The sequence below is a fragment of the Chinchilla lanigera genome, unplaced genomic scaffold, assembly GCF_000276665.1.
Source record: "Chinchilla lanigera isolate Chin_1 unplaced genomic scaffold, ChiLan1.0 scaffold00081, whole genome shotgun sequence".
NCBI classification, from domain to species: Eukaryota; Metazoa; Chordata; class Mammalia; order Rodentia; family Chinchillidae; genus Chinchilla; species Chinchilla lanigera.
The window spans coordinates 7,529,003-7,542,585 of NW_004955482.1; the positions used below are offsets into that span (position 1 = coordinate 7,529,003).

The 13,583-nt window shown below is 55.2% G+C and overlaps 2 protein-coding genes across 7 annotated transcripts in view; one reads left to right on the plus strand and one right to left on the minus strand.

Annotated features, from left to right (window-relative positions):
- Tctn1 (tectonic family member 1) overlaps nt 1–4,603 on the plus strand; it is a 29,052-nt gene extending 24,449 nt beyond the window's left edge. The window contains exon 15 of one of the 2 annotated variants that reach the window (XR_001230982.1): nt 4,518–4,603. The gene's annotated coding sequence lies outside the window, so the exon portion shown is untranslated. Of the gene's footprint in view, nt 1–4,484 lie in introns of both variants that reach the window. The other variant, XR_001230980.1, reaches the window with a different exon arrangement.
- Hvcn1 (hydrogen voltage gated channel 1) overlaps nt 7–13,583 on the minus strand; it is a 34,265-nt gene continuing 20,688 nt past the window's right edge. For all 5 annotated transcript variants that reach the window (XM_013503673.1, XM_013503672.1, XM_013503674.1 and 2 more), the window contains 5 exons: nt 9,080–9,361; nt 4,743–4,847; nt 2,357–2,588; nt 704–816; nt 7–340 (listed from right to left, as the gene is read on the minus strand). In XM_013503673.1, coding sequence (XP_013359127.1) covers nt 275–340; nt 704–816; nt 2,357–2,588; nt 4,743–4,847; nt 9,080–9,361 — 798 coding nt within the window. In that variant the 3' untranslated portion in view covers nt 7–274. The remainder of the gene's footprint in view (nt 341–703; nt 817–2,356; nt 2,589–4,742; nt 4,848–9,079; nt 9,362–13,583) is intronic.

Sequence of the window (13,583 nt, forward strand, 5' to 3'; positions counted from 1 at the left end):
GGGCCGGCGTGGAGCGGCCGGCTGCTCGCCTCGCCTGCCCGGTGCTCTAGGAGAGGGTGCGGGCGCCGCGGACGTGTGCTGGAGAACTGCGTGCGGGGCGATGAAAGTTTATATACAGCTGGCCACTGTCCAAGTGTGCTGGCTTTCACCGAGGGCTAAGTGTCCCGGGCGGGAAAATAGCTGCTGCGATTCTCAGGGCCAGGGGAAGGCCCAGCCGCCGCGAGGCCGGCCCCCACCGCGCCCGCCGCTGCTCTTCTCCCGCAGGGCTGCCACGCTAGTTCACCTCGCCCAGGAGGCCGTGCTGCCGCAGCAGCTTGTTGAGTCTTTCGATCTCTTGCTCCTGTTGGAAAGCGAATACGGGAATGGGCCTGAACCTCAGCAGGGAGGTGACGGTCACCGGGGAGCGCCAGGCACAGGGACACCCGGATGGGAGCCGCTGTCCCGCAGACCTCAGGCGCTGGGGAGACTGCTGCTGTCAGCCAGGGACCCCTGAGCGCAGTGCCGATGGGGACACGAGGTGCCCAGGGGAGGCGCATCTGGCCTAGCTGGGGCAGCGGGCACGGCTCTGGCAAGTGGGCTGGCTGCGGTGTGAAGCATGTGTGAAAGGACAAGGACCCGTCAGGCCAGGGAAGGGGCGCCGGGCCGAGGCGCTGCAGGGCCCTGCGACCCCATGTGCCGGTGCCCCGATGTGCCGGGGTCCTACCTTCTCAGTGCAGCTGAACTCGAGGTGCTGGATCTTGGCAGCCAGCTGAATATTCATCTGTTTCAGCCTCAAGAGTTGCCGTTCGGAACGGGTCTTCACCGAAATAATTATCCCTGGAAGGTCATCGAGGGCGTCAGAGATACTGCTTTCTACCATAACCACTTGGGCACGAAGATGTACAGTGTGTTCTTATCACAAACAGCGTTAGGAAGGGCCGTGACAGACGTGTCGCCCCCAAGTGCTGCCAGAGGCCGGGGGCCCGGTGTCTCCTCTCCGCTCTGCGCAGCCCCCAGCTACCCAACAGGTGCCTTCGGCCCCCGGCCTGAGAAATCCTCACAGGGTCACGAGGACCGTCAGGCTCTGTCACACAGCCCGCCAGGGCAGGGGCCGGAGCACAGATGCCATGTGAGCACCAGGCCGGTGGCTGTCTCCCGCTTGGCACGAGCCTCCCCCGCAGGGACCGAAACCTCCCTTCTCCCTGGCACAGCCCAAAGCAAGGCTCCTCACAGCCTTCGTGGTCAGGACTAGGCCCCCAAGGGCAGCAGCTCCCTCCCACAAGGCCACTTGTCTTGGGGGACCCCTCATCTGGGGAGCCCTGAGCCTGCGGGGTGCTGCAGAGATCAGTCACACTGCCAGGCCCGTCGCTCTGAGGCAGATGGTGTACACGAACATCTGGCCGTCACCATGGCCATGTCACATCTACAGGAGTGCAGGGCCACTGAACAGGAGGCCCTGGGCCCACGCTGTATGATGAAAGGGTTTCCCCTGAAATACCATTTTCCACACGCCTTTGACAGAGCCAGAGACTAGGGCCTGTTTATAGGCATTATTTCACCCCCAAAAGGACCAAGATGGTCAATTTAGCCGGGCGTGGTGACGCATGCCTGTAATCCCAGCACTTGGGAGGCTGAGGCAGGAGGATCGTCACAAGTTTGAGACCAGCCTGACCTACAAAGTGAGCTCAAGGCCAACCTGAACTGCATAGCAAGACCCTGCCTCAAAAAGACAAAAAAAAAACCCAAGAAAGAGGATGATCAATTTAGAAAACCGTGGCTGCCTCATGCTAGCATGTGCCATGACGTTCTCTGAGGGAGTATGGTGTGCGGTCGCCCAGCTTCCTGGGTCCCTCCTGTGGGTATCCCTTCCCTGGTGGCCTGGGTTTAGTGGAATCCTCTGGGAAACACCAAATAAAAAAAGATAATCACTTAGCATGGGGCACATGCCAGATTTTCAAGCGCTCTCAGAGGCTGAGGCAGGAGGATTGAAGTTTGAGCCCAGCCTGGGCAACTTAGTGAGACTCTCAGTATAAATGAAAGAATGGGGGTGTAGTTCAGCACAAAGGTCCTGGGTTCAGCCTCTAACACCGAGGGGGGAAAAAAAGATGCTCTGAGAAAAAACCTCAGGAGACTCCTTGGGGATTAGTCTAACCTTTCGAAATACCTTTTGAGAATCATAAAAATAAGGCCTGAAGGAGAAAGTTCGGTAGTTCTCAGAGGCAGCAGTTGGTCACCAAACGTCACCACCTCCCTTTTCTTTAGACTCCTGGGAGGTGGTGGTGGCGGCCATGGTGGAGACTATGTGTGTGAACCCGGATGCCGGTGTCTGGCCCTGGCACCATGCCTGGTCCACCCGAAGCCCAAGAGACTCACGTACCATTGATGATCCGGGCCACCCGCCATAGCCGGAGCAGGATCAACAGGCCAAGAGCCTCAAACTCGTGCTCCTGGAAGAGGAGGACAATGTCGAGGACGAACGAGACCACCACGACCACCGTGTCCAGGATTTCAAACTTGTGGTGAAAGAACTCCAGGCGGAAGACAAATATCTTCAAGAAAATCTCCACCATAAAGAAGGCCAGGATGGCGATGCTCATGCAGTGGAACACCTGAAGGAGAAAGCAGCCAGTCAGGGGACGGCGCCTCTGGCCACTGGCCGGGGTTAGGCCGCACAGCCTGGCCTCACGTTCCCCTCCCCGCGTGCCAGCGGCAACTTCCTCGGCGAGACAGATGCCGAGCTCCAGAGCCGGACCCTGTTCTCCATGCCGGAAACACAGCTGCGAGCACCACAAGCCAGGTCCCTGCCCCTTGAAGGGCAACTAACGCACACCGCTGTGTTGTAGGATACTTAATGCAGCACCGTTAGGGTTTAGATCTACCGGGCCCCCCAAAGTCTAATGTGTGGGGATGGTGATCGGATCATGGGGCGCCCCGTTCATCCGTGAACTCCATGAAGTTCAGTAGCTGAGTGCTGCTGGAGGTGGTCGCTGGGGTTGTGACCTAAAGCGTGCATCCTTGTCCCCACCCTTTCTCTCCCTTGTCCCTGGTTCTTCTCTCTCTGCTTCCTGGCTGCCGACGGGATGAGCACCTTTCCTCCCGGCCCTTCTACCACGCTGGCTCTGCTTTGGAGCCGATCAACCACGGCTGACTCTTCCCAACACCACGAGCCAAAACCAACGCGTCCTCCTCTGAGTTGTGGATGTAGGATGTTTCACCCCAGCAACGGGCAAGCTGCCTTATATAAGCGCCGTTCGCAAACCAGGGCCTTTTTGTACCGTCGGTGGGACAGTGTCCCTGTCCACGAGAAGGCGCCTGTCTGTCGTGTGAACGATGGCGCCTGCATACACACACTTACTTGAGTAAGGGCTGTGCACGGCCAACAGGGTAGACGCTAAGCGAGCAGGACCCCAGGGCCTGCTGAGTAAACCTCGGTCCTCACTAAGGAAGCGGTTTCCAAGGTGAGGCAGGAAATGTATGTAGTGAGCTAGGACTGCTTGTGCCTAAAAGCTCAGGCCAAAAGGACAAGACTGAAGAGGCTCAGGGCCCAGAGTGCGCGACTCGAACATCAAAAAGAATGACCTACACACCATGAACAAAACCCCCACAAGCCCACAGCGAGGCGGGCACGCAGCGGGGAAAGAGCAGCTACTCAAGGTGGAGGGAAAGACAGAATCAGAAAACCACTCCACAGCCCCAGTGAATTCACTGACTCAGGCAGGGACTGCCCTGGATGCCCACTGGGAGGAAATCCGCATGGCATGAAGTGTCACAGGGAAGACTGTGTATACCCACGGAGGGACAAGTGCGCTGGACAGTGGAGCACACCAGCATTTGCCACCTACATCGGACCTGACTGTCCCTAAGGGGGGCCCTGGCATGATGTCCCCCCTCGGGTGCATCTGAAGAACAGAGCCCAAGGCACAGGCCTTGCCGATGGAGCCTCTGACCTCACTTCCGGTGTTCACTTCCGGGAGAAGAAAACAAGCCAGAGGGCCCCTTGTCCGGACTGGCACAGGCTAATGGAGAATGCAAGGCATCCTACAGGGTGGCTGGGGGGACTGTTTACGAAGTCAGGTCGTGAGGGGGAAAGAGGGTGGAGAGAAAGAAACAGGAGCATCTCAGAAGATTCCCGGGCGAGTGAGGGACTGCAGGTCCACGTGGTGTGAGAGATGGCAGTGCCGTTGCTGATGTAGGACTCACAGCGCCAGGCTGGTTCTGGGGAGCGGCCTATTCTTAGACGTGCTGACGTGTTTAGGGGTGAAGTCACAATGCGGGTGACAGACACCTGGATCTCTGTGGGGATGTACGGCACCAAAGCTAATACGGAGAAAGGTGTATTTGCCATCTTTCATGATACGGACTTGGGGAGAAAAGGCAGCATCACAAATTCTACTAAGGGACACGGAGAGAGGGGAGCTACTCATCCGTCCCCCTGACTTGGGCTGCCTGGGCGGGTGAGTCGGGGTTTGATGTTTTCTTTTGCACTTTTTACCACTTGAAAACAGGCACGTGCACAGAGTTCCTTTTTTTCCCAAAAGCACACGGGAAGACGCTTCTGAGGTCCAGCCTGTCCCGTGTCCATGCCCGTTGGGTGACACTGGAGCCCAGCACGGTCGGTAACTCATGCGGTGGTGCCACCCATGGCTCCCGAGAAGGGACCGCACAGACATCAGAAGACAGGAAGCAAATGACCCCAAACACCCCGCCCTCCCCGCTCCACGCTGCCCTGAAGTGCAGAGGAGCTGCAGTGACGGTGACACTACCTTGGCCGCGTACTTGTTCTTGTCCTGCTCGATGATCTTCAGGTCCAGGATGAGCTCGGCCAGCACCAGCAGGGCATCCAGAACCACCAGGCAGATGATGATGACCTGCGGACACGGGGAGCAGCGGGAAACCGTGAGACCCACATGGGGCTGGAAATCTCAGGGCGGGACCCGCCCGTCCCCCCAGAGCCTGCCTACGGCCCCTTTCCAGCCCCCTGGCTACCCTTGGTCTTTGCCTTCTTCATTCACTGTGTCTTATAAAGAGTGTCTCAAACCAAATGCCACTTCCCAGGTGGAAAGAATAAATGATAATGTTAAGAAAGTTTGTGTTCTTCTACTTCTCGGGATTGCTGGAACCTCGGCATACACAGAACCGATGTTCAGTCAGTCACTCAACACATCCCTGCCCTGGGGCTCCGAGTGCTGGCAGGGGCCTCCCGGGACCAGCTGCTCTTCGGGTGACTGGGTGACAGTAATGTCACTGCACCCAGCAGGCAGCACCACCCTGAACGTGAAGGGCTTGCCCCCGCTCTGCTCCCTGGGCGACGGAAGGCGGCGGCCTGGGAAGCACTGAGAGGGGCAGAGTCTCGGGGGTTTGGCACGGGCTGGCGGATGAGGGCAGGCGGGGACGAGAGGATGAGCTGCGGTCTCACCGTGGCAGCGGGGATGTTCAGGAGACGGAGATGGGGTGACTGGTAAAGGCTGATGGCAGAGTTGGAGGTGACAGCATCAGGCAGTGGAGGGAGAGGGGAGCCCCACAGGACCACGCAGGAGCCCTCTCTTCCCCAGGTTCCAGGCATCGCTCAGTCCCAGGCCTTGCCTCTCAGATCAGTGGGCTTTCTACTGGGGGAGGGGTTGACAGGCTTGAACTCAGGGCCTTCACACTGAGCTACTTTTTTCTTTTCTTTTTTGAGATAAGAGTTTTGCTTAATCCCTGAGCTCCCTGGGCTAGACTAGAATCTGTGGTCCTCCTACCTCAGCCTCCCAGGGTGCTGGGATTTGAGGCATGCGCCACCACGCCTGGCCAGGTCAGTGGATTTTGACCTTTGGAAATGAATCTGCTGTTGAACTGGGAGATCCAGGCTGAAATTAAACAAGCTGAGGCCTACACGAGAATGGACTGTGAAGCTTTTGGGTCCCGGTAACCCGGAGTTAATGATTTCAGTAAAGCATCTGATGATGTGGTTTCATGACATGGCAAATTACACTGTAATACAGTTTCCACACATCCCAATGCAGTGCTTAATAAAGATTCAGGCCTCCGGTGCTGGTGGGTTTTGTCTTTTTTTAAAATTCTTGGTTTTATTTTAGAGCCCAAGGGATCTGAAGCTCACGCAGTCTAAAAGCGAGGGGCAGAGAGGTTAAGAGTGTCTCCATTTTTTAAGCATAACAAGGCACGGTGCACGGATGCGTTCTGCTGTGCGGTGGGGGGGTGGGGTGATGCTGGTAAGAGCCCTGCAAACATCACGGGGAGTGCAAAGGGCCAGATGTAAAAGGCACAAATGCCCAGAACAGGGGCACCAACACGAGAAGATGCAGGCGGATGGTTCCCAGGGGTGCAGGAGGATGGGGGGGCAGCATCTCTTTTGGGCGTGATGGGAATGTTCTGGAACTAGGTAACAGTGAATGTCCCCCAGGATAGTTTAGTGGTCTTGAGTCTTTGCTCCTGTTTTTGTAAATTCAGGTGCGATTCACATAAAACTAATCGCTTGAGAGTGAATAATTCTGTGGTGCTTAGATCCCAGCCCCGAAGCCCGAATCTCCACTCACTGGGCAGCACTGTCTGGGGAGAGCCACGGAGCCGCATCACAGGGCAGAAACGTGCGGGGAGTCGGAGCGGCCGATAACCCCCAACCCTTCCCTGCAGGGCGGCCATCCAGGCCCCCTCAGCCCGCACCCGGCACCTTTCAGGGCTGTGAGCCTCCATTAAACAGGGCCTGCCCCACGGCGCCTGGCAGGCTGGGTGCAGGGCAGGGCAGAGCCACAGGCCCCCTCGGTCCTGTCCCTTTTGCTTCTCGTTCATCTGTGCCATCCTGTGTGGGAAGTGACAGCACTGACTATCACGTCACCCTGGCCACTTCAAACAGCCCAAGGCCGGGATTCCAGGACTGTTTTGTTTTTTGGATGGAACTGGGAATTAACGCAGTATCTTTGTACCAAGCTACATCTCCTGCCCTTTTTAAATTTTTTATGCTAAGCCCCTACATCGCCCCACTGGGCTTGAAGTGGCAATCCTCCCAGATCTCCTTGTACAGTTTCTCCCATCAGAGAACAAATCGTCTACACCCCAGCCCCTACTGCAGTCAGCTTCCTCGCTTCCACCGGGGCCCCACCAACCTGACCACGCCCCCCACGGCAGCCCAGTGCCACCGAGGCTGCCTCCTCCTCCTGAGCGATCTCTCTGCTCACTGCAGAGCCAGGGGCCCTTCTCTGAGCCTCCAAGGCAGCAGCCCCTTCCCTGCCGGGCCCTGGAAACCCGGCCCCTCTGTCTGGAAAGTGCCTGCTGCATCCACAGGCCGGGGCCGGAGCGCTGCTGCGGGGTACTTGCTGAGCTTGGGCCAGGCCCTGGGGTCCATCCCAACAACCCCCCCAAAAAACAAAACCAAAAACTGGAGATCACAGGTGTTAAGAGCCACCCACAGGACTCACTCAGTCTTCGGGTGTTAGGTGACAGGCCACCTGCTCCAATCCCCAGTGTGTAGCAGGTCCCTGACCCACTGAGCTTGCAGACACCCTCCCCGCCCCCTGCGCAGAGGACTTCTATTTGCACCCAGTATCCATCTAGGTGATAACCCCTGCGATTCCTGTTGCTCTGCCGACTCAGATCCTCCTCAGTGAGGGCAAGGACAGGCTTCCTGTACGCGGTAGGTGTGTATGCAGTAGGTGCGTACGCGGTAACTGTCTCGTGAGAGAATGAATTATTCATGTCATGTCACGACACTCAGTCTTTTTCCCAGTGGGACTGTCTCTCAGGGCCTCGGCCTTGGTGCTGGCCCCAGCCCCCGGCAGGCTGAGTGGCCACTGGGGGGTGCAGGCATCTGGAGGGGCGGCCCAGGGCTCCCCTTGCAGCTGCAAGGAAGCTGCCTCCTTCCTTCTGCTCCTGAAATTGAGGGTTTGGGATTTCAACCCCAACAAGTTAATACCACGTTTCCTTTCCTGTCACTGCCATAGAGGGACAGGCGGGGCCACAGGGAGCTCTGAGTGTTGGCTTCCTTTCTTTAAACCACACGAGAGCAAGAAAAAAGCAACCAAAATAATTTCTCTATTTTACCCCAGAACAAAGTAGGGGAGGGGAAGGACAGGGGCTGCCTCTTTCACTTCTCTCCTCCCTAAGGGACTTGAGCCTTGGGAGGAGGCCCACAGCCCTGACCCCGAAACGCCTCCCTGTGCGCCAGGCGCCCGCTTGCCCAGGGCAGTGTCCGCGCATGTGTGTGTGTGTGTGTGTGTGTGTGTGTCTACCTTTGTCCTCCACAATGAGAACGTGCTTCAAAATGTCAGGGGGAACCCCGGCCCCGCCAAACTTGGGTCTCTCTGCACTTCTTTGAAGCCCCCACGTCCCCTCCCGTTTCTCCCCACAGCCTCCCTGCAGGGCGGTGACACTCCGAGCTGACAGGTGTCCACGGCGTCACTCCACAGAGAGGAGACTGAGGTCCCCAAGTCATGAGCCGCCTGAGGCAGGGGACCCGTGGCCTTGCTCACAGCAGGGACTGAGAGTCTGGTGAACGGCCAAAATGTATTTCTCTGCCTCCAACGGTCACCCTTTAATTTTCTCTGTGTGTGGCAGCTGTAAACTTGCATTACATAAAAACGAGCATAGTGACCATCTTTTTTTCCTTGTCACCATTTTAAAGTCAGCGGCCTTAAGTACCTTCACAAGGTCACATGACCGTCACCACTCTCTAGTTCCAGAACATTCACCGCCCCGGACGGGAAGGCTGTGTCCATCAAGGGTCACACGTCACCTCCAGGCCCAGCCCCGGCCCATGGCCACCACCAGCCCGCTTCCCCCATGGCTTTGCCTGCTCCGGCACTCTGCAGCAATGTCACTGAGCGTTAACTGTGACAGTCCGTGCGCCGGAGCCTGTGTCATTGCTTTGCCCCTTTTCAGGCCTGAGTTCCCAGCCCGTGGTGGGCAGACCCCACGCGGTTCCTCCCTGCCCACGGAGGCTCTGATTTACTTTCCGCTGATGGCGGTGGGGGCCTGAGCGGCCCGCAGGGCTGCTTGGCTGCGGGCCCCGGCAGAGCTTCTACCCACTGTGGGGTGAACAGCGGCAGGGCAGGGACGGGGCCGCCGTGCCGCCCGGGGACTCGCGGAGGCGGGCTCTGGCCTGTCCTACCTGGAAGCGGTGGGAGCTGAAGAGCTTCCTCAGCTTGGCGCTGAAGTCGGGGGGCGGTCGGGGCGCGGGGACGGACGCAGCCTCGGCGTCCCTGCCCTCCTCGCCCTGGGCTGGCGCGGGCCGTGGCTGCTGCTCCTCCTCCCCGTCCTCCTCATCCTCCTCGTTCTCCCACTTCTTGTAGTTGATGTTCCAGGAGTGGTAGTCGTCCCCGACCACGGTGAAGTGCCGCAGGAACCGGCTCATCCTCTCTGCCCGGGCCGCCTTGGCCCTGCGGGTAACAGCCTGAAAGGGGACAGGGCCAGGGGCGTGAGGCTGGGCCCCCGCCGCTGTGACTGCGACAAGGACAGGGCCCAGGCCGGGCCCCAGGGCCCTCAGAGCAGCCCAGGCACAGAGGCCGGGAGGTCACGGTGGTTTCTAGGGTGTTTATTTTTAGATTCCAGGGTCTCAGAGCTGGTGAGGAACAGGAAACCCCAGGCCCCGCCAGCCCTGTCCCTGCGGTCTGGCTGGCTGTAACCAACGAAATCAGAACCGCAGCCAAGTTGCAGGAGACCCACTGCAGGCCCGAGAGCAACTACCGGAAGCAGCCCCAGGCTTCAGGGGCGTCACACCCCGAGGGCTGGTGTGAGACTGAGAAGCGGGAGGGGAGGAAGGGCCACAAGTAAAAGTACCCAGAGCGTCGCAGGAAAGTCACGGGACCCTCCCCACTTCACGCCACAGCCACAGATGGGTCCTGGACAGCTGAGTGGCAAGTGGAGTTTCTTCTAAATTTAGCAAGCTGTGTGTGTGTGTGTGTGTGTGTGTGTGTGTGTGACATCTCCACTCCTTTCTCTTTTTAATTTTGAGACTGAGTCTCTCTAAGTCTCATTGCCCAGACTGATCTTGAAGTTGTGATTCTCCTGCCTCAGCCTCCCAGAGTGCTGGGATTGCAGGCATGAACCACCATACCTGGCTTAGCCAGTGCTACTTTAACTATACATGCTGTTGTTTAAAGAGAGATAACTTCAAAGTGAAAGTGAATCGTTTTGCCCTCACCTGTGCTCACTTTACCAGATACCCAATATTTATTAAGTAATAGAACCTACATATATGGATCTAAGTTTAGGTGACGTGACCAGTGGAACAGAAAAAGGGCGTTCAAACATCTATGTCCTTCTGGGAACCCAAGGTGAGGTAGTGGCAGTTTCCATCCGTGGGAACAGGCTGGAGAAGTTAGACCATCTGGGTTTTCCCATACAAGAAAAATAAACCTGGTCCCTACCTCACATCACACACACAATCAATTTCAGATATCGTGACAGTGTCATGTATATGTCTAAAAAATATTGCAAGTCTTAGAACAAATACAAGCATGTATCTTCATGATACGGAAAGATTAAATTAGAAAACATGAAGTAGATCTGCATCCAAACTAAAAGCTTTGGGGCTGGGGATGTAGCTCAGTGGCACAGCGCCCGCCTGGCAAGCGCAAGGTCGTGAGTTTGATTACCGATACCAGAAGAAAAACAAAACAAACAAACAAACAAACTAAAAGCTTTTACATGACATGCATGTATGTGTGCACATGCCCCAGCCTCCTCCAAGGTCAAAGATACCCCACAGACTGAGAGTATCTGCAGTATACTTAATAAAGCCAGATTTAAAGTCTAGAATATACTAAGACATCTTATAAATAAAAAAGAAAAGAAAAATTCTACAGAAAGCTGGGCAATGGCTATTAACAGGCCAGGTCAAAGAAAACCTAAAGGGCCCAAGTACTCAACCTCACCAGCACTTAGGAAGACGCAGGCTGAAGCCACACTCACAGTCACGCCCAAGGCTGGGAAGAACCCTAAGGTCTACACTAGTCAGTGCTGGTGACAGTGTTAATGGCATCTCTTAAGCCCTGAAGTCAGAGACAGACACCAGCAGCAGCATTTTCAGAAGCAGCCTGGTATTAGCTTGTCAAGCTTAAGTTGTGTGTCTTTTTCTTAATGATTTCTTGATTCTCTCCCCAGACATAATGTAAAAGACAGACTCGTCCACATGGGCTCCAATTGGTGATAGGTTCTAGAATACTTGCTGCAAATATTCATTAACCAAAATGGAAGGAGATAGAAGAAGGAATCTTCTCTATTCATGTGGTGGAATATTAGACAGCAGTGAAAAAACTGAACTACCTTGCTGTATAGCATATGCACCCACTCAATAGCATTGAATAAAAAAACCCTCAGCATTAAATAGAGATCATTCCTTTCCTCAAATGCTTCCTTCTCTTTCCTGGTTTTCCTCCTTCCCTGGTGGTTGCTTCCTGCCAGTCTTTTGTGGATCTCTTAAGAGGAAGACCTCACATTTAAGTGTTGGAATTCCCAGGGTTTCAGTTCTGACCACCTCTCTTCTCTATCCTAAGACCCTAGAAGATTTTGCTGGGCACTCTGAATTTTAAAAACCATCTCTACACTGACGACACAAACTGCAGCCCATCTCTCACCTGAATGCCAGCCTCAACAGCTAACACACAAACCACGTCTGCATCAGTTCAAGGCTTTTTGCTGGTTCTCTTCCTCAGGCCAGGGGCGTGAGCATCAGTCTTGGTTACTGCTTTGGCCCACACTGCCCAGCTGTGAGTTCTGCTGGCTCTGCCTTTACACCCTTAACAGGATCACTTGCGTTTCTGGTCTAAGCGGATCTTTCTTGCCGTCTCCTGCCCAGATTCCTGCAGTGGCGCCCGCCGCCTCCCCATACCTGTTCCCCCTGCGCACTACAGAGAAGGTTTAAAAACACGCACGAGAGTGCACCACACCCTTGCCCAAAACCCTCACGCAGGCTTTCTCTACACTCGCTCTCTGCCCCGGAACTCTCCCCGACCTAGGAGCCTACCTGCTACCCGCCCCCGCCAACCCCACCGGCTTGCTCAAGGCAGATCTGTTCAACCTCTCCTCTACTGAAAGACTGTGCCCGGTCCCCCTGTCACCCACCCCTCCTTTTTTTTTTTTTTTTTTTGGTTTTTCCCCAAGAACCGGAAACCAAACCAAAAACCTGCGCTTGCCAGGCAGGTGCTTTGTTGCTGAGCTAAATCCCCAGCCCCCACCCACCCCTCCTTGCTGCATTTTCTTACTGCACTTTTGCTATCAGACATTACCTGTGTGCTTACTATCTGCCTCCTCCCACAAGAGGGGGGCTGCCTCTGTCTTGGGCAACAGCAGCACACCTGCGAGGACAGCCCCTTGCCCTTAGCAGACACCCTGAAACACTCAACCATGGAAGTTACTGAATTCACACTGCAATGTGGGTAGATCTCCGTGTAGTTGGTGTGGTGCCACATACCTGTAACCCTCGGACTCCTGAGAGGCTGACGCAAGAGGAGCACAAGTTGGGAGCCTAGTCCAGGCAACCTAGCAAGACCCTATCCCAAAACAGAAAATAAAGGAGGACAGAGGCCGGGTATGATGGTGCCTGAACGTCTGTAATCTCAGGTCGGCTGAGGCAGGAGGTTTGACATGAGCTCGAGGCCAGCCTGGACTACAGAGTGTTCAAGATCAGCCTGGACTACGTAGGTGAGACCCTGGCTCCGAATTTTTTTTTTTTTAAAGGAAAAGGCTGGAGCTATAGATCAGTGCAAAAGCCCCGGCTCCCATCCCCAGTACTTGGGTTAGGGGAGTCTGTTAAGTAGAAAAGGAAGATGTGGAAGAATATTATGAACTATGTAAGTAATGTTTTAAGTATATGGAAAATATTTTTTAAAGAAAATATTATATATTGCTTTTAGAATGTATAAAACCATAGTACAGGGGCTGGGGATTTAGCTCAGTGGCAAAGTGCCTGCCTGGCAAGCGCAAGGTCGTGAGTTCGGTTCCCAGTACCGGAGAAAAACCAAAAAAATAAATAAATAAATAAATACACAGTGCAAATATATACAAGAATAAGATTTCTGCTTCTGGCCATGATTAAGTAACTCATACTAGGTGACCCCTCCTGCTATAAACAACTATAAAACTGGAGAAAAAAGGAAATTTACAGAGATTCCAGAGAGAAGAGAAATCACTGGGGTCGAGCCCCCAGGTACCCTTGACCCTGCCTGGAGGAACTCCGTGGGCTGTACAGCGGAACAGGGCTGAGGCTCCGCCCTCGGGGCATGCGCGGCTGCGTAGCAGAGCAAGGAGACCCTGCAGAGGGATCTCCAAACCCGTGGGCTTGACCGACTCGGAGACTTCACCCGCATGAAGCAAATTCTATGAGGAGGGCAACATAAAATCTTCAGAAAACAAGACACCTCTTGAGATCTTACAAACTAAGCAACTGTCAGAGATTACCCAAAGCTGGCTTGGAACAAATGTGAGTTTCCAACAGCCAGAGTAGGGATGTTTCAGTGAACACCCCAAGCATTCAGTAGAAATTCCTGAAGCGCATGCCTTAGGTGGAGACCTAGAACGTGCCTAAGATGAGCGCGGTGGTTCACGCTGTAATCCCAGCACTCCGGGAGGCTGTGGCAAGAGGATCACAGGAAATAGACCTGATCTAGTCCCAC